Raw genomic sequence first — 24648 nt, 5'->3', positions numbered from 1 at the left:
TCAAACAACTGGAATGTTCTGTATAGAGTTTATATTTAACTTGGTCAGCAGTCGATGATTTGTCATGATTGGTCAGCAGTCGATGAATAAATCATCGATAAATCGATGATTTATTTATATTTATAAATATAAATAAATCATCGATTGACAAAATAGCATTTTGTCAGTCGATGATTATCACACTTGCGAAGTAACTTGTAATTTTATGGAAATGTTTGTTTACTTTGAAATTTATGGTCTCAAACAACTGGAATGTTCTGTATAGAGTTTATATTTAACTTGGTCAGCAGTCAGAAATGAAGACCTGAACTGGAATGTGGTATGTTGTTAATCAGGGGTAAGGTAGAATTACATTACACACTACTTCCACTGTTATTATTTGTGACTTTATTGGCTGCATTATTAACCTTTTCACTGCTGAGCAAATAGAAGCCAAACAGTGTTTCCTTTGCACTGCATGTGTGCATGGCTGCTTCTCATCTCTGCATGAGAATGTCTCTTGCTCACTGTCAAAGATGATGTACTAATGAAGTGCATCATAAAGATGACAAAAACTGAAAGGAACCAAGAGTAGCTTATTAGTTACTTTTTTACATTTCAGTATGTTTGCATATATTTTCAGTTGAATAAAAATGTAACTTCTCAATTCTTTAAAATATTTTTGGAAGCTTATAAATGCGAAGTATGTTATATATATATATATATATATATATATATATATATATATATATATTTATTTGAAAATCACTGTCTTTTTGAACCCCCGCCCTTCACCTGCCAACACAATTGCTGTTCAGAAGACATCATGTCTTGTGTGTTTGCCTGCCTGGCTTGGAGGGATCATCGAAGCAAGCCACACTATGCTTGCTGACTTGTTTTCTTTTATAATTTAATTAAAAAAAAATGCAAAATTTTAGGCTATTTGCATTCATATTAAAGGTTAGCCAAAATTGTGACACTTATAAATTATGTTTTATTGAAAATATTGCTCATTATTTTTATACAATATGAACCATATGGATTTTCTCCATCGTTTTTTCAGAATTTCGCAATTGAATGATATTTTTATAAACATGGAGTAGACACATAGAGCAATGCAACATTTGTCACATGCATATCTGCTTTCCCCTACTTTTTGCTCTTCCAAGTGAGTTTGAGCACACGTGGCAATACCTAGTATTGCCATGTGTAGGATTGGGAAACGAACCAGGGTTGAGAAGTGACTTCAGTAATGTAGGATTGCTATGGCATTGGAGAAGTTGCCAAGGGTGTTGATGTTGAAGAGCACCATGATATTTTATCAGTTATCGAAATTGTTGCTAAAAAAAAAAAGGCTTTTAGCTACTATGAATTTGCCCAGGGTGCCAAAAACCTAACAATGTTGCTTGAGTGTTTTCCTTTAAATCTGAGAGATTTGTTACCAAGTGATGCATATTCCATTTTAACAGTTACTCTCTGGAAGTTTTGAAAAATTTCTCTTATGAGCATTAGTTGAAAATCTGTACATATTATGCTATTTCCCTGTTTTTATTTTGTAGTGTCCAAGAATTTCAAACTGATATGTGGAGAAGTATGAAAAAAGAAATTTCGGTATCATTTCAACGCCTTACAAACATTCATCAGAACTACTCATCATATCTATCTTGTTACCTACTCTTGTATTCTTTTTTGTATTCTATTACATAGTGGGCTTTGTTATTGGCTAACTGGCCTAACCTGTCTCACTTGATTTATGAAATTGATGATTTCATACAATTTTCCTGACTTCTGGTCAGCATGCACACTTCCTTCTAATTTTATAATCCCTGGAAAGACAAGGATCATGTTATACATTGGTCAGGAGATTTTTTCTGTCGTGCAGCAGTACAAATACTTTCCTCTGGATAACAGATATAGACAACTGCATGAACTGAACTTAACTGTATTCTTAATAGATGCTGCCACTTGATTGTGAAATTCAAAGATGTTTAAAAATTGTTTTGGCAGAGTTTTGCATTTTTTTTAATGCAAAAGTGTGCTCAAGAATACTGAAGCTCAGCAAGGACTCCATTTTTAAATCTTTCACTTTAACTCAAGTTATTGAACTTAAATGAAAAGATCAAAGTAAGTGATTTAAATCCACTGTTAAATATTAAACTGTCTTAATCATTTCTGGAAAAAATTTGGTATTTTATTTTTGCTACTTTACTACACCACAGCAAATTTTATATTTGCTGCTTTGTAGTAAAGTGGCTTTCTTCCAGCATAAATATTTCATATTTATGCTTCATATTCAATTTAAATATGAAAGATTATTCCTGGAATCAGCTTCAGCTCTAAAATCCAAACCTCAACTAATTTGGGTGCATGAGACTGCCCCAAATTTGGGAAGCGTGCATCTTAAGAACATTATTTCAACAGAAAAGACAACCCAATTTAGCCTGCTATGGGGGCGCCTTTAGGGCTATAGAACCAATGTCAGTTGCTTCTTCAGCCTCATTTGCTCGTTGTTAGTGCCTGCATACACATATCATAGTTTTATGTTCCCAGAAGATGGCATTGGAAGATTATTGGAAATATTGGAAGATATTGATTCAAGTTTTTTTAATTAATATTTTAGTATATATTATCATTTTCTGAAAAATTTAAATCATGTATAACCAACATATAGGTTTATCTACAGGATTAATATCTGTTAACCTCTTAAGGCATATAGGATCATTCTAGGAAATTATGACATGGTAAAATAACAATGTCAGGTGTAATAATAAACCAGATTAAACCCAATGATACAGAAAGAAACTTGAAATAGATTGCATAACATTTTATCAATTATAAAAGCCAATATTGTTTCAGCAAGACTTCACAGGATGTCCACAAACAAAAAGATCATTGATCTATGCCCATTGATCATTCCCTCACTCACCTTACTTTCAGGCAGTGTATTTCCCTGACCAATCACTCTGCATGCAAAAAACTTTCTCTTCATTCTCTTGTCCATACACTCACTATATAGCTTATAGGGATGGCCTCTTGTTCTATGTTTGCCTCCCTATACTCAATGAAAAATATCCTCTGCATTAAGCTAGTAACAATCTTTCAACTTCATATTCTCTCTTCTTCACAAGGTTCTGCAAATTGTATTCTATCAATCTGTATTCATGTTCATAATTCCAGAGATTAGACACTATCTTAGTAAATCTTCTCTGAAATCTCTCTTAAGTGGGAGAAGATATACTAAGATATCCTCATCTGCTTAAAACTAGGTTACTAGATCTGTGCACAGAAGTCCTGATCAAGCAATTATTATTAGATATTATGATTTCCTAACTATTCCCTAGATATTATTAGATATAATGAAGAAAGATATTATGATTCTCTTGTATAAAGCCTTGATCAGGCTTTATACAAGGGAATTATAATATCTTTGCTTCTACTTGTTAATCCTTTTAACATGTAGAAGCAAAGGATTAATGGCAGTAATCCATTTGAGAATGGATTACTGCCAAACTAATTATTGCCTTAATCCATTGTGGTCTTCTCACAATTTTAGCAATCTGTAAACTTCATGTCTTTGTCCACCACCTCTCCAGGATCTCTCATCTGCTCCACCTCTTACAAAATTTTTTCCATTAATTGTGTACTTTGCATTTCCTCCTTACCTACCAAATTTCAAGATCTTACACTTTGCGGTTGTTGTTGATAGCATCTTCATTCTGGTTCAGGACACAATAATATACAACGGATTTGAAATAGGAAGTGATCATCATTTAGTTGTGAGCAGGATGAAATTGAATATAATATTAAAAAGAAAAGTATGTAAGAAAGTTTTAAAAAGTTGAGCAGCATTCAGTGGCAAACTGTAGATTTAAATATACAAATATTATTGGAGAAAAGAATAGAAGAATGTGAAAACAAGAATCAATCCTTGGAGACTGAAGAAAACATTGATTAATTTGGCCAGAGAGACGTATAAATTTGTCTGCAAGGTTAAAAAAAATCCAAACTTCATGACAGACTCAGAAATTTAGAGGCAGTCTAGGAAAAGAAAAAAGCATGTCAAAAGTTCCTAGTAAGTAAGTCAGTATGTACTCTGAGAGAATACAGAGAAAAATGTAAGAAAGAAGAGCAGTGTGTAAAATTAGTAAAATATGTCTTGGAAAAATGGTAAGAACATAGAAGATAAATATCAAGAAAGTGGAAAAATATTCTATGGACTGTTAAAAATGCTAAGAAATGGAGGTGTAAAAGAATCACATGCGTGGATAGACTTATGTGTTCATCAGACATTTTTGTAATAGATTTCACAGTTTCATTCACCTAAGGACAAATGCACTCCTTTATCACATCCAGGAGTCTATGAAGTGCCCTGTTCTTGCCATCAAGCCTACTACGGACAGACAGGAAGAACTGTGGACATCTGCCTCAGTGAACACAAAAAATATATCCAACACTTTTGCTTTGGCAAGTCAGGTCTGGCAGAACATGCTTTGGATACCCCTGCACACAGGATCAATTTGAAAGAAACAAAAGTAATGCACAGAAGCTTCTACAAGTCAGAGAGGTTGTTCCTGGAATCAACAAAAGCCTTAAAACATACTCCAAACCTTAACAAGTATGGCTGTATAAATCTACCAAAGATTTGGGAGACAATCATCTTAAGATCAAATTAATATTTATTACTTTTATTTTATTTCATTTTCAAACTTTCTAAGACTATCATTTGGACTACTATTTCAAAACTTTGAATTTTTTTATTTTATTATTTTTTTTTTTAAACCTAGATGCCGCCATATTAGGACTTTAGTCTTGTGTTGCACGTTGCAATTACTTTTACTAGCCCCACTGTTACACTGGATTGTGGGTGTTTTGCATTTGTTACAAACTTTGTGTTGTGTGCTCTGAAGATGCTGGATAGCTTTTAAGTTAATAAATAGTTGTTTTCTTAATCATCTGTGTTCATATCAAACCGTGAAATCTATTACAAAAAATAAAAGAATCACAGTTGATAAAAGGTGATGTGAAAACTTAGGGTATATCGTAGCTGTTTGTAGTAATGTTTTGCAATTCCCACTCATAAAAGGTTTTGTAAACTTATTGCACATTTGTACCCTGGGTGAGCTGAGGATTATTTTTTAATACATATTTTTTTGTATATATATATACTTTTTACATTGTTCATGTTTTTGGAACTATGTAAACATTTTCACTGAAATGAGAAGTTATAGAACAGGGGTAGAAAATATTTAAAGGAAATGTAGTCAGGAGTACATATCACTACTTGAGGTAGGAAAAAAGCCATCAAAAACCTTAAATTGTGGGAAGGCAGCTGGAGTAGATGATATTCGGCTAGAAACGATCAAGTATGAAAGCGTAAAAGTTCTGCTAACTTCATTCAACAATCAAAATTGAAGAAGGTGTGGATAGATAGTTTGATGTAAAATAAGGTATGAAACAAGGATGCATATTATCTCCATTGTTATTAATCATCTGTGTGTGTGCTTGTGAGTGTATCACATGAAGAAAGTTGCATTAGGTATCATTAGATATCAGAAATTTGGGATATTTAACATAGCACTTTAATTTATGCAGATGATATATTAAATAAATCTAGTACAAGTCGGCAGGATTCCTTAACTAAATTAACTAACTCATACAAATAGATACCTCCAAGTATCTATTTGTGACATTGAAAATATCAACCCAATTAAGGATGCAGTGAGATTGAAAATATCAACTGCATCCTTAATTGGGAATCTATAGAGCAAATAAAATAGTCTTTGCAAAACAGGTGCTTTTAATGCAAGATTATAGGAATAAGACCCTGAGGAAGAATGAGATCTAGGTGGATTGATGCAGTAAGAACTAAGGTTCTTTTTACTGCATCATACTTCATCGTAGAATACCTGACAGTATTCCAATCCTGCCAAATAACAGACTAATTTGGAGGAAAAGTGTTGATTGAAAGTGTAATAATGTAAATGTTCATGCAATATTCTTATAGTATTCTGCACACCACAGAGATTACATATCAGGAATTGGGTGATGATGTAGATCATAAGGTAGTAGCTCAGCAATGAGGGCTTCTGTGTTGAGAATGACCAAATAAGTTTCTCCATACTTTTCTCTGGCTTGTCTTCAGATGTGGATAATATGGCTAGGAAACAATATGAGTGGCAGTATCCATATTGGTGATTATTAATTGATGTGCTTCCAGATACTAAAGAAGTTTTCTATTGATAATCTTCTCCTTTGTTTTAGATGATTGAGATGAGGGCAGTGGAGCAATAGCTGGAAGGCTGATTTATCTTTTTTTTTTTTTTTTATAGATGGACTAGTGTAGGCTTACTTCAATGCTGATGGGTAGATGCCACTTATGGCAGCTTGTTTAGGCAATATAGGATAGGTGTTAATTCTGAAGTGCAAGTTTTTTCTGTGTTTATATCTCTTCTTCATTAATCTTTTATATGGTTATCATATTATAGAAGTACAGAAATATAATGGCAATAAGTCTAATCTTACAGTAAACCAACTCATACAAATAGATACCTCCAAGTGCAGTCCTACCATTATCTCCACCTCAAAAAGTATGAAATATTTGTACTTTTATTTCATTAAAGTTAATTACTGTGGTTATCGTGTAATTTATTATTTATAATGGCAATAAGTTTAAACCACAAAAGTGTGTATATTTATCTTGGTATGTGAAATTAATTTTTGTGCTAATCAATGGTGTCTTAAGGTTTTTGATTTTTGGAGCAATATTCTAATGTCATCTTGATATTACAATATTGCTCCAGTATTGAAAAGTATTGAAACACTTATTAATTCATAGATAGTTTTCATATGATTAACATATACTTTATTTTAGGGCTATATGTTGTTCTTTGAATCCATGCTGCCATCAGTTTTACATGTGAGGGATCGTTGGCTAAAAAAGGTGATTTCTGTTTAAGTTTTCCATATTCAGTAGTCATTAATTAATTGCTACAGTTCTTACGGTAATGTCCAAAAAGAATAGCCCAAAGTTCTTGGTTGAGAATGGCTGAATGCTCAGTTGTGTAATGAGCAGCACTATTCCCATAGTAGTGAATCTAGTGCATCTAGATGCAGAGGGCTTTTTTTCTTAACAAAACATTTTAAACTGAAACTGAATCCAGAACTTTGAACCATTCTTTTCGGCATCTTTGATGCTTCCATACATACTCTATTTAAAAAAAAAAAGAAGACTTTCTAAATCAGAATTGCTACTTTAAGTTCAACTTCTACATGTTGTCATTAACCTTATTATTATTATTATTTTTTTACGTTTACACTGAAGGCTAAATGCAACAGCCATCAGTGTGTATCCTAAGTCTCGATCACAACTTTCCTATAGCTAGACAAACCATTAGACATGATGTTTTTCACTAGGTTGTAAATTGGGATGTCTAAGGATTAATTAATGTTTGTGAAATTTTGGGATGTTTCTTGCATCCATATTTATTTAAATTTGGTTGTTTTCTGAGGGCAGCTGCAGATTTCAAAAACAGTCTTTTCTAATTATTATAATTACAGCTATTTTGCCTGCTTCAGTTTAGGAGTACCCCTGTTTAAATGTCATTGGCTATTTACTCATGGGTTCTTAGGGCATTATGAGTGTGGATGTACTAAAAAGTATATGTAGCTTAAGGAATAGAAAATTGCACATACCTTTTTCTGGGTGTTGTGGCTTTTCCTCTGTCTGCGATGTCGAGAACTGCAGAGTGTGTGTGTGGTGTGTGTGTGTGGGGGGGGGGGTAGGCAGTTTGGTAGAATAAGTTAGAAAAAACCCCAATATGTTCCGATGATGACCACGAATAGTCGAAACGGTCCACACCCCGTCAACTACCTTTCCCCTTCCCCCTCCCTATTTTAAAAAATATATTTAAAAAATTAACCCTTTCACTTTTTTCCCCACCTTATATAAAAGTATATGTTTCTATATATTACGAAAAAAACCCGGGTTTTTTCTAACTTATTCTACCAAACTGCCTACCCCCCCACACACACCACCCACACACTCTGCAGTTCTCGACATCGCAGACAGAGGAAAAGCCACAACACCCAGAAAAAGGTATGTGCAATTTTCTATTCCTTAAGCTACATATACTTTTTAGTACATCCACACTCATAATGCCCTAAGAACCCATGAGTAAATAGCCAATGACATTTAAACAGGGGTACTCCTAAACTGAAGCAGGCAAAATAGCTGTAATTATAATAGTTTATAATGAGGAGTAACATGGGAGTTTTCCCAGAAATAATATACATATACAGTCTTTTCTAAATTTACTGTGATGATGCACAATATATACAGGGTGTTCGGGATAAATTTGACATATTTATAATTAATTATATTTTTCCGTAAGTTACATGTATTAACACACACTTCTCTTCATTTAAAAGTTTGGACCCTTCTTCATTCATATACAAGATGTCAGAAAGGATGGATAGCTGGAACCCACCTGAATCATGGAAGAGAATAACTTGTATCATGATGATTCGTGCCCGCCATCAAAATAAGGATATTACGACTGCTGCCCAATGCTCCCTGAATACAGTAAAAACAATCAGGCATGAACTAGAGACTTGCAATGGTGACTACGAGGATGTAGCAAGAAGAAAGATCCCTAGCAGACGATCTGATTGCGTTCGTACAGCAGAATTCCTCGCAAATCTGCAGGAACAGGTGTTGAAGAACCCTGGCATTGGAATTCGGGCTTTGTTCGTGGAGTTGCTAACTGTAGTCAAGCCCTGGATAACAAGGGTAGCCAATGGTAGGCCGTATGTATGGCAGCAGGATTCGGCCCCTTGCCACACCTCTGGGAAAAGTCAAAAATGGTTGTCTGAAAATTTCTACGACTTCACCAATCCAAATGTTTGCCCTCCAAACTCCCCAGACCTTAACCCCATGGATTATTTTGTATGGGGCGCAGTTGAAAAAGACACCAATCGCACTTCCAGTAATACAAAAGCCCAGTTAATGGATAAAATTAAAACAGTTTTTGCGGCCCTTCCCAGGGAGACTGTAGCATCAGCTTGTTCGAGGTTCCGAAGCAGAATTGAAGCTGTGATCGATGCTAATGGTGGTTATTTTGAGTAAATCTTGTTGATAGTATTGTAATTAACTCTGCCTGTAATGTTTTTTTGTCAATTCATTAAATTTAATAGATACAAAGAAGATTTTCTTTTTCCTTACGAAACTGTCAAATTTATCCCGAACACCCTGTATATATATATATTTTTTTTAAATATTAAATGACTGGAAGCTGAGAGATAAAAATAAAATACTGTTTTTATTCAGCACGACTAGTTTCGTCTTTAAAAAGACTTCTTCAGGCACACAAAAAAAGAGAAAAACAACCAACAAAAACTGTAAAGGAATACAGTCTAAATAACAAAGTTTTAGCATGAAAAAAAGTTCAATATTAAGGCATTAGTGTCTGAATATTTAAAGCCGTTCTCTGTAACCTCATTGTTGGGCATACACATGCATTCAAGATCTCATGAATGGCGAAGTTGGATGGCAGCACAATGACAGTCTGAGAGATTATAACTAAGATTGTTAAGATGTATTGGATTAAGGGAGATTTCTTTAGATTCTACTATTTTCCTTTCTGATAATACCTTTTGTCATAGCAACGAAAGGTATTATCAGATTTGTTCCTTAAAACTGGGTGGGTGAGGTCTTCCTCATTAGTATTAGAATTCAGAACATGGTTTGACAGAGCACTAGCTCTTGTTCTGCCGTATGTAATGTCTTTGATGTGCAATTCGATGGATTTCTCTCTCTGGGCCAAAATAAGGTTTATCACAGTTACACCAGATCTCGTAAACACTGGGATATTTAAGATTGTCATGTCTTTGTTTGAGCCTGCTCAGTATGGAACAGAGTTTTGGAAGAGGACTGAATAAAGTGTGGATGTTGTATTTCTTAAAAAACCTTTGCCGATTTTGGTGAAAGAGAGCTGATATATGGTAGAATAATGTGGCCTTTCTCACCATTTGTATCTATATTATGGCAAGGAAATAGATTGAAAAATAATTTATTAATTGTTTTCTTGGAATAGCCATTCTGTTGAAAAGTAGTAAGAAGAAATTGAAGTTCTTTGTTATCTTCTTCTTCACCCAGGAGTGAGCGAGCACAATTTCATAGCGTCGAGATGATTCCAAATTTTTGAGGTGGATAATGGTGGGACTGCACATGGAGATGGAGGTATCTATTTGTAGGAGTTGGTTTCCTGTAAATTGAGATTTTTAATTTTTCAGAGATGCGAATGAGTCTAACATCTTAGAAAGGGAAAGAGCCATCAACTTCTAATCATACAGAGAACAGCTTTAAATATTCAGATGCTAACGCTTTAATATTTAACTTTTTTTTCACTCTAACACTTTGTTGTTTAGACTTTATTCCTTTACAGTTTTTGTTGGTTGTTTCTCTTTTGTTTGTGTGCACCTAAAGAAGTCTTCTTAAAGACGAAACTAGTCATGCTGAATAAAAACAGTATTTTATTTTTATCTCTCAGCTTCCAGTCATTTAATATTTTTAAAAAATATTAAATGTCTTTCAGTCGAGTAAATCCATTATACCACACACACACACACACACACGTGTGCGTGTGTGTGTGGTAATGGATGATATATATATAATGATATAATGTGTGGTATATATATATATATATATATATTATTTTTTTTTGTGCCTAAGAAGATCCTATGAGTGGCATCTAATACATGATCCACAATATATATATATATATATATATATATATATATATATATATATATGTTAAAAATACCAAGCAATTTTAAACCTGGTTTTACTCCATTTCCCAAGTAAGTAAACAGACAAACAAGTCAAATTTGCACCTGCAAGTGATGCAAGTCTAGCTGATCCTACAGGTAGTGCAAGACCAAGACAACTCGTGGTAAAGGTGGCATAAGCTCTGATCACTAATCTTAATATTTACCCTTAATGCCAAAACACATCTCCAAGAAGGGGATGCATGATGTTTTGTATTAAAGGCAAGGGGCCATTTCGACCTTTATTGAGGTCTCGTCAGTGGGTGCTAGGCTAGAAATATCAAGATTTAGTAATACAGAGCTTATAAGTATTATACCAGAACAAGTTGCCATAAGGTGTTTTACCCAAGGTAAAATACCTTCTACATTTATATCTCCTCCAGAGATTTTTATTTAATAAAGTTAAAACACCTTATGGCAGCTTGTTCTGGTATAATACTTATAAGCTCTGTATTACTAAATCTTGGTATTTCTAGCCTAGCTCCCACTGACGAGACCTCAATAAAGGTCGAAACCGGTCTGGGTAGTGGCCCCTTGCCTTTAATACAAAACATCATGCATCCCCTTCTTGGAGATGTGTTTTGGCATTAAGGGTAAATATTAAGATTAGTGATCAGAGCTTATGCCACCTTTACCATGAGTTGCCTTGGTCTTGCACTACCTGTAGGATCAGCTAGACTTGCATCTCTTGCAGGCGCAAATTTCACTTGTTTGTCTGTTTGCTTACTTGGGAAATGGAGTAAAACCAGGTTTAAAATTGCTTGGTATTTTTAACATTTACTATACCCAATGTAAAATACCTTCTACACACACACACACACACACACACACACACACACACACACACACACACACACACACACACACACACACACACATATATTATATATACCGTACATTATATCATTATATATACCATCCATTATACCACACACACACACGTGTGTGTGTGTATATATTTTATTTTATTTTAGTTTTTTTGTCCCAAAGAAGATCCTTTAAGTGGCATCTAATACATGATCCACAAGGCCAGATTGACCATAGTCATGGTTACCGACAAATTGGTTTCTGAACAGCCTTTAGGAACGAATTATGTTTGACAACTGCAGTTTCACTGTAGTCTGAAGAATTCTAGGTCAAATATTAATTTGTCAAAATACTTTTGAGCACTACCGTATGTCAAAAATATCAAGTACTGCCCATCCTTCAGATTTGCGATGTGTAGAATGGACAGGGCTTGATATTTTAGTAGGATAAGGGTTAAATAATCTGGAATCCATCTGTAGGGACCAGACATACTTTTTCGAGCCACATCAGAGTTACATTAAGGAGAATGATTATTATAAAAAATCTCCATGGAGTCAAAGACTTATTGTGGGAGATCCACTGTTATACACACATTTTATCATTTAATATATTTTTTAAAAATTAAAATATATTCACTGTCTCTGCACTCACCACACTCTTGGGCAATGCATTCCAATCTCTCTCCATGCAAAAAAATGCTTCTCTCTCTCTCTCTTGCTCACACCCTCCTTATACAGTTTCCTGGGATGACCTCTTGTTCGCTTCCTATCTTCACCCATTCTGTGCAAAACCTCCCCAACATTAATCTGGCAATAACCTCTTAACAGCTTATTTGTCTCGATCATATCTCCTCTCCTCCTCCTACCACCAATTTCTGCAAATTGCATTTTGTCGGTCTGTCTTTATACTCACATTCCAGAAACCACCTTAGTCAGTCGTCTCTGAACCTTTTCCAATACAAATTAAGAGGGAGATGTTAAATCCGGTTTTATTTTATAGCCAGGTACGAAACTCGGGTCGAAATCCACCGACCTCCATAGAGTTTCAATGCCGAAAAAACTATCAGCGGAACCAAGTGTAAACAATCACTCCCTCTTATTTAACAAATTCGCCGGTAAAATAGCCTTTCGGCTTATTATATTTTCCAATACATTTTCATCTTTTTGAAAACCAGGTGACCTAGTCTGTGCACAGTAATCCATATGTGGCCTGATCAAAGCCTTATACAAGGGAACCATAACATCCTTACTTCTACAAGTCAGTGCCCTCTGCATCATTCCTATTATCTGCTATGTTGTCCACACAATTTTAGTAAAATGTCCCCAAAATTTTAGATCCTTGTCTACAATCACTCCCAGATCTCTCATCTCCTCTATCACTTCCAAGATATTTCCACCGATTGTGTACTCTGCATCCCATCTCTGCTTTCCAAATTTCAAAACCTTACACTTTGCAACATTAAATTGATATCCCCACTCGTATACCCATTCAGCCAGTGTATTCAAGTCCTCTTGCAAAGCTACAACATCTACTCTACTCTACTTCTGATAGCTCTCCCCAACTTTGCATCATTTGCAAACAACTGCATATCGCCATTCATACTTCTTTAAATATCATTTACATACAAATTAAACAGCAATGGACCCAAAACAGACCCTACAAGTACACCACTAGTAACTTTCCTCTTCTGGAATATTGCTCCTCCATAGACACCCGCTGGTACCTATCAGACAGCCAATCTCCAATCCAGCGAACTAATCTACTGTTCAGCCCCATCTGTTCCAATTTGATTACCAGCTTGTCATGTGACAATTTTTCAAACACCTTTGCAAAAGCTAAATATACCACTGTATATACAACACCCTTATCCAATGCATTTGTCACTTTATTTTAAAAAGTAAGCAGATTGCTAAAGCATGATCTTCCGTTAGTAAATCCATGCTGGCTGCCAAAGAGTATTTTTCTGTTGTCAACCCAATTCTGAATCTTGTTCCTAACTAAGTTCTCTAATACCTTAACCACAACTCCAGACACACAGACTGATCTTTAGAGCCCTACTCTTATCACCTCCATTATGAATTGGAACAATTTTACACTCTTTCCACTCTTTTGGAACTTGAACCACTGAAAGACTCATGTTGAAAAGATTATGCAAAAACTGTTGTTAACTCTCTGGAACATTTCCTCAAAACACCTGGTGAAACAGCATCAAGTCTATTCAATTTCTTATATATCTAGTATTCACTTAGTAACAGTTCCTCCTCCTCCTCCTCCTTTTTTCTCACAGCTTTCAAGCAGTGGGAAAAAAGGAGTAGGATGAATGATGTTACATTCATAAGAATGAAATACTTTTATAAATTGCTAATTAAACATCTCAACTATATTCTCTGCAGCAGTTATCACCAATCCGTTTCCTCCATTTTCACCAATCACTCCCATCCTACCATAATCATTCTTTCTTCTACCGGTCGCATGTTGAAAAAACTCCTTAGGATTTTTTTTTTTTTTTTTTTTTGGCAACTTTAGCTAACTGCTGCTCATACTGCACTTTTGTTACCCTTATCAAGCAAGTCACCTTCCTCACCTGCTCTTTGTACTTCTCATGCAACTGGTTATTATAACTACTTATCTTGTGTTTCTTCCATAATACCTTCTTCTTCCAGACTGCATACCTTATCTCTTGATTCATCCATTTCACACCTGCTCTATTTACCCTCTTAACCTTTGGAATACATTCTGATATTGCCTCCACCAAATAGTTCTTGAGTAGGACCAAGCAGCATTAATATCCTTTCCTCTTTCCAGTTTATTATCACAAGCTGTTTCCTGAGCTTTTCATAATTGCCAGTCTTATAATTCCACATATATCCCTTTCTAACAGGTGTCCTCACATGACTGGTCACCCTACAAGTGATCACCTCATGGTCACTCACCAACTGGTGGAAGATTTGACACCTCATTTATAATAACATCATCTGATGAGATGATCAAATCCAATACTCTTGATGCTCATGTACCCTCCATTACGTACTGCCTGAGGTAATTGTCTTTCAAAAACGACAAAAATGTATTTTCTTTACCCCAGATGCAGTCTCTTGATTCCAGTCTATATTACCGTAATTAAAGTCACCCATAATGATCACTTGTTTCTTGCTAGCTAGACCAATTTGCTATACATTTCCTTCTCATTACCCTCCGTATTACTAGGTGTATAACAACACCCAACTAAATATTTCATTCTGTTTACCTACACCTCACACCATACTGCCTAAACAGTAACATGCTTAAAAAAAATTTTCTGTGGTTTGAATTCTTCATGGTATTATTTCCACTACTGAACTACAAATAGAAAGCACTCTGAAAAATTGTTTCTTTGACCATTTTCTTTTCCCCCTGTGGCTTACATAACCAGAAATAAAATATAATTTGAAAAAAAAAGACATGTATATGAAAAGAACTTAACTTTGGATGATAATTATTGCTCTGAAATATCAAACACATGACTGATGTTGAGCTGCACTATTTTAATCTTTATCATAATCTAGTTCCTAGCTTCTTAGGTCTTAAATGCATGCACACCAAAATTGGTTTAAAATAAGAACTTTATTTTGGTCTTATTTTAAACAAGTCAACTATGATTTCAGCAGCTTCTTTGAATTTGGAAACATTGCTGTTGAATTCAATATATGGCATTCTTGAGATTTGCCTAAGTACCTGATGTTTTTCATTGGTAGTATGATAAGTTAGTCATTTGTATGTTTGCCATCTCTCTCTCTCTAAAGTGTTCTTTCATGCAAATCTCTCCTAAGTATCCTGCCTGTCTGACAGGATACTCAGGAGAGATTTGCATGAAACAGCTACCATACATGTAGAAAATTTTATGTACACCTGGTTTGTTTTGTTGACTTCGGCACCATGGAGACTTTTGTCACTGGTGTGAAAGCATGTTTTAAGTTGTATTACTTTAGCAACATCATTCTTATCAGTGACATTTTTTATGAGTTAAAGAAAATGTATCTTTGTAGTCTATATTTTCTTTGTGTGTGCCGAAACATTTGAGGGTCTTTGTAAAATTCTGTTGATATTTTTAAGAGTATAGCTGTTATTTAGGAATATTTTCCTGAAGTAAAAGGAAAATTATTATTATTATTAAGAGAGACCTCTATGGAGTCAGAGACTCATCGAGGGAGGCCACATACTACACACACACGCCAGCGATCATACTTATTCTTGAATTCTTTATTTTTACACACTGCTTGCACTCTCAACATCCAATGGCAATCCATTCCAACCATGCGCCACCCTCTGAGAGAAAAACTAGCCCTCACCCCCCTTCTTTCTCAGCCTTCATTCTCAGCTTCCAAGATGCCCTCTTGTCTTTTCCTCACCTCCAAAAATTGAAAAATTCTATCAATTGAAATCCTGTATGACTCTTTCAGAAGTTTGAAAGCCTCAATCATTTCACTCCTGTTTGCTAGTGTCTGCAGGTCTACAAATTCTCAATCTGTCTTCAAAATCAGTATTCCACAATCCTGATATCATTTTATTCCACAATCCTGATATCACTCTCCTTTGTATTCTCTCCAATATAACAGAATCACAACGGAAACCAGGAGACCAAACCTGAGCACAATAGTCCAAATGAGATCTTATCAAGGCCTATGAAAATGCAAAATGACATCATTATCTTTACATACGAACATTCTTTTCAGCATTGCAATTATCTAAGTGACTAGTGTGTCTAAGAAAGGAAGGCAGTTGTTTTTTTCTTCTTCCAGGGTGAATTTCATTCTGTGATGCCTTCCTTTCTTAGATACACTAGTCACCCTCCAGCCTGATGGAACCTTGGTTTTCTCAGTCTATAGAAAACCCACCCATACAGGCAGACACATTCACCAACAATCCCACCACCCCTCCTCACAACAATATGGAGTCATTAAGACACCACACAACAGGGCTAAACTTATTTGTTCAAATGACAATGCCTTAACCACAGAACTAAACCACATTCTTAAAATTTTCTCAGCCAATGGCTACCCCCCCCCCACCAAACTGGTTAACCCTCACAACAAGGATTATTCTAAATCCATCACCATACCCTATATCCAAGGCACCACGGAAAAAATTACAAAAATTATAAAAAAAACACGACAACTTCTTGTTACAGACCATATAAAAAATTGCCATCCCTTATCTGCTCTACTTAAAGACCAACTTCCCCCCTAGACCTACCTGGTGTATACCAGGTCCCTTGCAGCTGTAAGCTGTCCTACTTTGGCCAAACAGGCAGGACAGCAAATATCAGAATTTCAGAACACAAGGACTACATCCGTTTTCACCAATACAGCCACTCTGGTCTTGCTGACCCTGCGCTGGATACCTGCCATAGAATACGGTGGAAGAAAGCCATGATAATACACCATAGTAAATACAAATATGAAAGGCTTTTCATGGAATCAGCTTCAGCTCTAAGAAACAATTCAAACCTCAACAAATTTGGCTGCATGAGACTGCCTCAAATTTGGGAAACCTACATCAGAAGACCTCCAGCCCAATCGCCCAAGAATACTAATATTGCCTGCTAGGGGGCACCATCAGGACTTTAGGAGAAAGAATAGCTTCCTGCTTCTTCCTCATTTACTGTTGTGCCTGCGTGCACGTGTCTTGTTCTTAAGTTTCTTGAAAATAGCAACGTGACGTCACCGAAATATTGAAGTATATTAAAATTTATTTTAATGTATATCCTAGTTGACGTTGTAATTTCCTTAAATTATATAGTAAAAAAAGTGCATCTGAAAGCATCTTCAAGTTGGGAATGAGAGAATGTGTTGCTTCATATAAGCTCATTTCCTTCCTTATAGAAGCAAATATTTTGTCTGCATGCATAGGGCTAGGCTTTGATGTAGAAATTGATATTGCTTTAGTCAATTCAGTCTTCAGATCAGATTCTGATTTAATGTCAGAAAACTCAGTAAGGACATCCTTTATTTCTTTTATTGGAACTTCTTCTGCTGTAAATGTTCCTTTAAAAAGTCTTTCCATTAATGACTTTGCCAATCGTGCAATTTCATTCTTACTTGACAAGGCAAAAAATTCATCCTCTTCCATCTCACATAAATAACTAATGTTGCTCAAGTACTTTGTGAGAGACACAAGATCTCTATTTCTACGTTTAACCAATTCAAATTTTATTTCCTTGAAAAGCATTTGGCTCATTGAAGAATTCTGTTTTTCTAAATTACTGAACAGGAACTTAAAAATTCCTTCACTTGTGAGAATATTAGCTTCTCTATTGCTTAAGGCTTCAACTGCTAATCTTACAGGTTGTAAGCAATTCAATATACCTCTCAGTATTTCATAATACTCTTCTTTCCATAAGTGATCGAGTTTCAGCTCTCGTAAAACAGTCTTAATCAGATTTACGATCTTTAAAAATCTCTCTATCATTCTCTCCTGTGTGTTCCAGCGTGTTTTACAGTTCAAAATGACTTCTAGTTCCCTTGTTTCACTCTTGGTTATTTCTTGCTGCAAAAGAGAATTTTTTACTGGAGAATGCTTAAATATTTTCATAATTCTTCGTATACTGCTAATTGCCGAAGATAGATCATCTCGCAAATCATACTGATTTGCGAGATGCCACACTATCTAACTCAGAATCACTGTTATCATCTTTATCGTATTCAGAATCTGTATTGAATTCACTATCACTGCTACACGTCACTGATGCTTCACCTTTCAACTTTTTAACATAAAATACGTTTGTTACAGCTAGATGTAGAACATGGTTGTAGCAGTACTGTTGAATAGTCAGTGATAATTTTCCGAAATTTTCCATAACAGCTGCACCGTCACTTGTAATTGCAACTGCATCACTTTCAAGTTTTAACTGAAAGTTTTCTAATCTTTCCTGAAGCAAGGATAACACTTTTTTCGCAGGACAGTTCTGATGTATTCTTATTTAACCAAGGTTCATAGAGGTCTCATTACAGTATACATGAACATTCATGTATCTGTGATTCTTGCAACTGGTCTACTCATCTATTGAAATACCCAGTTTTTTATTATCATATTTGAATACTTCCAATTTCTGGATGTACAGTTGTTTCACTTTACTATAACAATTATGTATTAGTGTCATAACTGAAGATTGACTTCTTGGTAACTGCATTCCTTTGCTTGTGAAACTTTCCCTAATAAACTCACTTTTTTGTGATGGTGTTGACTGATAATTGGCTGCTAATTTGCTTAGGGTTTCTTCTAAATCCAGTCCCTTGACATAATGTAAAATTGTCGTTTGTCTCTTAGAAGATGAAGGCATTGGCTCATCATTATTCAATTCAGACTGTTTTTTCCTTTTTATTCCATGAATGTATACTAGGTGCCTATGTAGACCACTGGTTGATGATGCTTTGCATTGCAAAGTTTTGGAGCATATCTGGCAACGAGCTGATTTGTTATCTTTATCTTTTCTAAAATATTCCCAACATTCTTTATACTCTTTACTCATTGTGACGGCGATCTATAAAAAAATATTAAAATAGGAACGTGCAAGGAACGTGAATGTGCTCACACGTTAGAAATGCTCTCTCTCTCTCTCTCTCTCTCTCTCTCTTATTGTTTCTCCACAGGAGTAAGAAATAACAAAAGGCTACCTGTATCCAGTGTTCTAGCTTAAGAAAGTCTCGCATTTGAAGAGAACAGTGGTGATTTATTGCAAACCGGAATGAATTGATAAGCACAACAAAAATCCAACTCGAGTATTAATATATATATATAATTAATATAAATCCAGTAAAATTCATATAAACAATGTGGTGCAATTTCAAATACACAGAAAGTGGGTATCATCTCAACTCTAGCACATCATGCCAGATCTGTACTGTCAGATATGAAGAGCTAAAAAATGAACTACAACATCTACAAAGAACCTTCACAAGTAATGGCTACTTGTCGAAAACTATTAATAAGCATCTATACCGCCGCCATCAAAACAACTCAGAAACATAAGACAACCCCAAAGGTTATATCTCCTTACCATACATCAGCTCACTCTCCACGAAACTAAGAAGAATTTTATGAAAGCTCAACATAAAAATCTGCTTCTCTACTCTTCCTAAACTAAGATTGATTTTAAGCAAATACAAACAAGTTCACAACCATCTACAATTCCCAGGAGTGTACAAAATCACGTGTGACTGTGGGAAACAATACTATGGCCAAACTGGAAAATCCATCCTCCTACGTCTGGAAGAACACCAAAGAGACATTGCCTACACTAGAGAAAGTGCCCTGTCAAGCCATGTACTGTTTTCAGTAAACACACATGATGAAGGCTGTCAGCATGAGATAAACTAGACAACAACTTCGAACCTTCATATATGCCATGACGAGGTAGAACGCCGCATAGTCGAATCTAAGGAAATTGTTATGGACCCTCATCATCTCATCATCTGCGTGCGTCTGACTTCACATTCGTGAAGTCAGACGCACGCAGATGCCCAACAATAGAACATCAACATGGACTGTAGCTACAGTTCAAAGCTAACTAAATTTTATAATAGTCGTTTTTATAGTGATACAATGTGTCTTATAGTGTTTTCTATGTTCCCACGCCTGAAGAAGTCGGACAATCCGATGAAACATGTTGCGTTTTGAATAAATTTAATTGTTTTTTCTAGTTCTCGGTTCTAAGTCAATATATATAAATATGAATATATATATATATATATATATATATATATTTTTTTTTTTTTTTTTTAAATACTAATGCTTGAGTTGGAATATGAAATATTTATTTAAAATATTACTGTTAGAACATTTTAAATAAATTTTATTTGCGAACCAGTTCATTTTATTTCAGACAATCTATAAAAAAATGTTAAAATATGTATTTATTAAAAATTTTCCCAATTTCCCAACCAAATTTTCTTGGGATTCAGGAACGGGAAACAAAAAAAATTCCCAAGAATGGGCGGGAGGGAATTCCTGCCCAGAAACCCTAATCATGGCTTAGTGTGAATGATGAAAAAAAAATTTTTGTTCTGTTTTTATCGTGTTTTGTTTGGTGATGAGAGCTTGTAGACACTCAGTGGCTGTAAAGACCTAAAACATCTTTCCGAGTGAATATAAAAACACGAATCCAGTAAAATTCATATAAACAATGCGGTGCGATTTCAGATGTTTGGTAAAATGAACATCTTATCTTCCATTGTCCTAACAATTTTAAAAAATTAATAGCTCAATGCATCAGTGGATTCTGACTAAATATTATTGTAATAGAAATAACTATAAATCAATAATAGAACCCACTATATAAATATAAAAAAATTAAGTTGTTTTTGGCCCCTGGCCCCACCTGTTTCTATTGTCACCAGCTGGGTTTACGTATATATTATAAGAAGAAAAATTTCATAATAATTATTCTTCATAAAAATAAGTGATTGTATTTAAAATACTTAACTTCTAATCCTCTCTTCTTTCCAGTTTAAAATCTAGTCTTTCTATTTTGAAATTTTTCTTTCATTCAAATTGACTGTGTGTTGGATAAAAAATTTTATGTTCCCTATTCACTGACCATTTGAAAGAAAGACAAAGATTCAGGGGTATACATAAGTTGTTGCTAATTTTGTGTGTCATTTTTTATAATACTATTTAGAACCATAATCATTTGTCATTATTAGTAACTTGTATATTTCTTCCTAGGGAGGCATCCTTTTTCCAGAAAAAGTAAGAATGTTTGTGGCTCCTCTTACAGATCATGAGGAATATGATGACAAGTTAGTTTTATGTGTAATCATTCTGAAATATTTACTTTTCATAGCGAATCTCATAGTTCATCAACTATCACAAGTGAAACTGAATGCCATGCTGTTAAGCTATATTTGAATTTTTTTTTTTTTTTTTGGAATCAAAAGTTTCCTTACTAAATTTACATATTAAACTTGCCTCTGTGTCCTTATTCATGTAGACTCACCATGGAGAATGCAGATAATTTTTGTTATTTTCTTGCCAGTAGTATAGATCGTGGGTTCATTTGTAAGAAATTTTAATTTCTTTATTGGTCATCCCTAGCTTATGCTGCAAACATAAGCTAGGGATGACCAATAAAGGAAGATGCTTTGAATTCTTATTGCTTCCTGTCTTGAAAATTAGATAAATCATAAAATATATAATTATTATTAAAGTTTTAAAGAACATTAAAACAATCCTTCTACAATTTGTTTAAAAAGGTTTTTGAAATACTGCATTTTGACCTGGAAAGTTTTCTTTGGTTTTTAAGTTTTCTTTATAAAATATTAAAGGCTCGCATCATATCCATCATTAACTTTGATTGATGGATGTTGATGAAATTTGGTGTGGAAGAAAATTCATAATATTCATTGTGGAAAATAATAAAAATTAAACTGTATGGATAAATTAAAGATGCCAAAAAATTATATTTTTTGCTTCATCCAAGTGTAGGCAAACAAAGTTTGTGCATGAAGCATCTTCACAACTGTGCTACTTGTATATTAGAGGCTAATGACTTCACATCAGTTCAACAACCACATCAGCAAACCAATCCAATCAGTCACATCAGCAAAGCACATGTCCTTACTAACATGTATAATGTTATGCATTTTGGGAAAGGATACTACCCAGACCACTTTAGACTCTTACTGAGGGTTCATTAGTAGGAGCCAGAACTAGAAGTGATACCAAGGTTGAAGTAATGCAGAATTCTTATTTCCATACAAGTAGTCAAAAGGTGGCACAGTTTATTACTAAAATACTCTGGATTACAGATCAATATTGCAAGTTTTTTCACGTGATTATACTATAAATTAAAGATGCCAAGAAATTATATTTTTTGGCATCTTTAAGGTCCACACGGTTAGCCAAGTGGCTATGCACTTCGCAACCATATGCCCAGGACACTCCTTTCCCAGGCATATGCGCTTCGCAACCATATGCCTGGGAAAGGAGTGTTCTGGGTTTCATTCCCGTCAGTGATGTGAAGAGCTTAGGATCTTTCTCAGACATAGCCAAGTTAACCGGTCTTGGGCACGGACTGCAGGGTTTTTCTCCCCAGTTTATCTGGGGTTTTTCATCCCACAAGCAGGCAAACCAGCCTTGAGAACTCAACACTTCTATAGACATGGGATACGCCTGGAGGCATAGGACTAGCCATGTTATCCTTGCGTATGGTTGTGGTTAAATGAACAGAAAACCCTTGACACTGCAAAGTAAAAGAGGGAAAAAGGAAGAAGAAATTATATTCTTGGTTTCATCCTTTATCCAAGTGTAAGCAAACAAAGTTTGAGCATGAAGTAATAACTTCACAACTAGGCTACCTGTATATAGAGGCTGATGACCACATCAGTTGCATTAGTATCCCATAATGAAAATAACATGTCGTTATAAACCTGTATAATGTTATGCATTATGGGAAGGGCCACTACTGAGACTGGTTTCCACTGGGTCTGGCTCCCACTGATGAGACCTCAATAAAGGCTGAAATTGGTCTGGGTAGTGGCTTTTCCCATAATGCACAGCATTATACATGTCTGTAAGGACACGTGCTTTCCATTATGGGATACTAAGGCAATCAATGTGAAGTCATTAGCCTCTATATACAAGTAACCCCGTTTTGAAGTTAGTTCACATGTAAACTTTGTTTGCTTATACTTAGATAAAGGATCAAACCAAAATATAATTTCTTGGCATCTTTAATTTATAGTATAACCAAGTGAAAAAAAAAACGTTTTTTTTTTTTTTTTTTTTTAAATTAGCTAAATGGAATTATCTTTCTGTATGCCCATCTGTAATTTATTAATATTTTTCTTAAATTATCCATTAGTATTCATCGGTATATTTTGGTGATATTTAAAATACTTTGTGATTAATTTTTGCTAAAATGAATTATGAAAAGTCAAGTTTAAGCTTTAAGGATAATGATGCTACTGTTTTAAAAGAATGGAAACAATAACCGATTTGCTTACTTTCAGTAGTTGTATTATAGCTTGTATTCTGACTCTGTCTTTAATCATTTTCAAATCATTAATAATATAGTCTTTTAAATTAGAGAATTTAATGTAGAATTGAATTAATTATTAATACTGAATTAAAGATATAACTAGTTAGCATGATATATATTTTTGTAGGTAGTTTAAATTCCATATACATTAATATGGTGTATTTAACATAACATGCAACTGAACTGTAAATTTAAGGAAACTGTTCAAGAGAACAGTTTCCTTAAATTATGAAATATTTATGTAGTCATTTCTATTAAGGTTAGTTGGTCTCACTCTTACAAATAAAACTTGCTCTGTGTTTATCTTTGTTGATGTAGACTCACCTTGGAGAATGGTGATAATTTTTTGTTTTGTTTTGTTTTCTTGCCTATTTTAATATTTTTGTTGCTTATTTTCATACCAAATTAAATTTTGTATGAGACCTAGCAATAGAAAATCAGCAGCAGTTATTTAATTTGGTTAATGAAATCGGGAAAGATATTTTTTTTTTTGGCTAATTATTTTAAATACAGGCTAAGGATAACAATTGCCAATTTAATGTGGCCAAGTGTGAGGTTATCATTGAGACAAAATATTATGAGCTGTATACTACATCAACAGAGCTGTACTACAGGAAATTGATGAGGCTAGTTATTAGGAGATTGATTGCACACAAGGAATTGGAGTTTAGAGAACATGCTGCAAAAGTGATGGCTTTAATAATGAAGCCATCATTCAAGGATTTTTTTTTGAGTGATTTTAATAGGTAGATTTTCTTTGTATACTTTCATGTTTTCATTGTTGATGTTTAGCTGCTGTGAATTATCTACATTATGAATTTCATTTCTGACCTTTTGACACTGAAAATTATCTCACTGAAGAATAATTTTCCAGATGGAAGTGGGGGGGGCGGGGAGGAACTGTTGTCATACATCAGAAAGTAGTGTTTCCCCATTGAGAGTTTTTTCTGATAAAATATTTTAAAATTGAAATCTATCTTGTATAGTGTTTAGATTTTTTTTCTTAACATGTAAATTAATTC

General features: G+C 34.5%; 1 protein-coding gene across 1 annotated transcript in view; it reads left to right on the top strand.

Moving 5' to 3' along the window:
• Positions 1-24648, top strand: part of LOC150109226 (protein arginine N-methyltransferase 6-like) — a 333254-nt gene that overhangs the window by 182499 nt on the left and 126107 nt on the right. The window contains exons 8-9 of the mRNA XM_090412246.1: positions 6851-6919; positions 21313-21386. Coding sequence (XP_090268372.1) covers positions 6851-6919; positions 21313-21386 — 143 coding nt within the window. The remainder of the gene's footprint in view (positions 1-6850; positions 6920-21312; positions 21387-24648) is intronic.

This window comes from Typopeltis vanoorti, chromosome 2 (assembly GCF_054136105.1).
Source record: "Typopeltis vanoorti isolate ZY-2024b chromosome 2, IOZ_Tvanoo_1.0, whole genome shotgun sequence".
Lineage (NCBI taxonomy): Eukaryota > Metazoa > Arthropoda > Arachnida > Uropygi > Thelyphonidae > Typopeltis > Typopeltis vanoorti.
The sequence above is the reverse complement of the archived record's forward strand: the minus strand, read 5'-3'. Positions and strand labels throughout refer to the sequence as shown.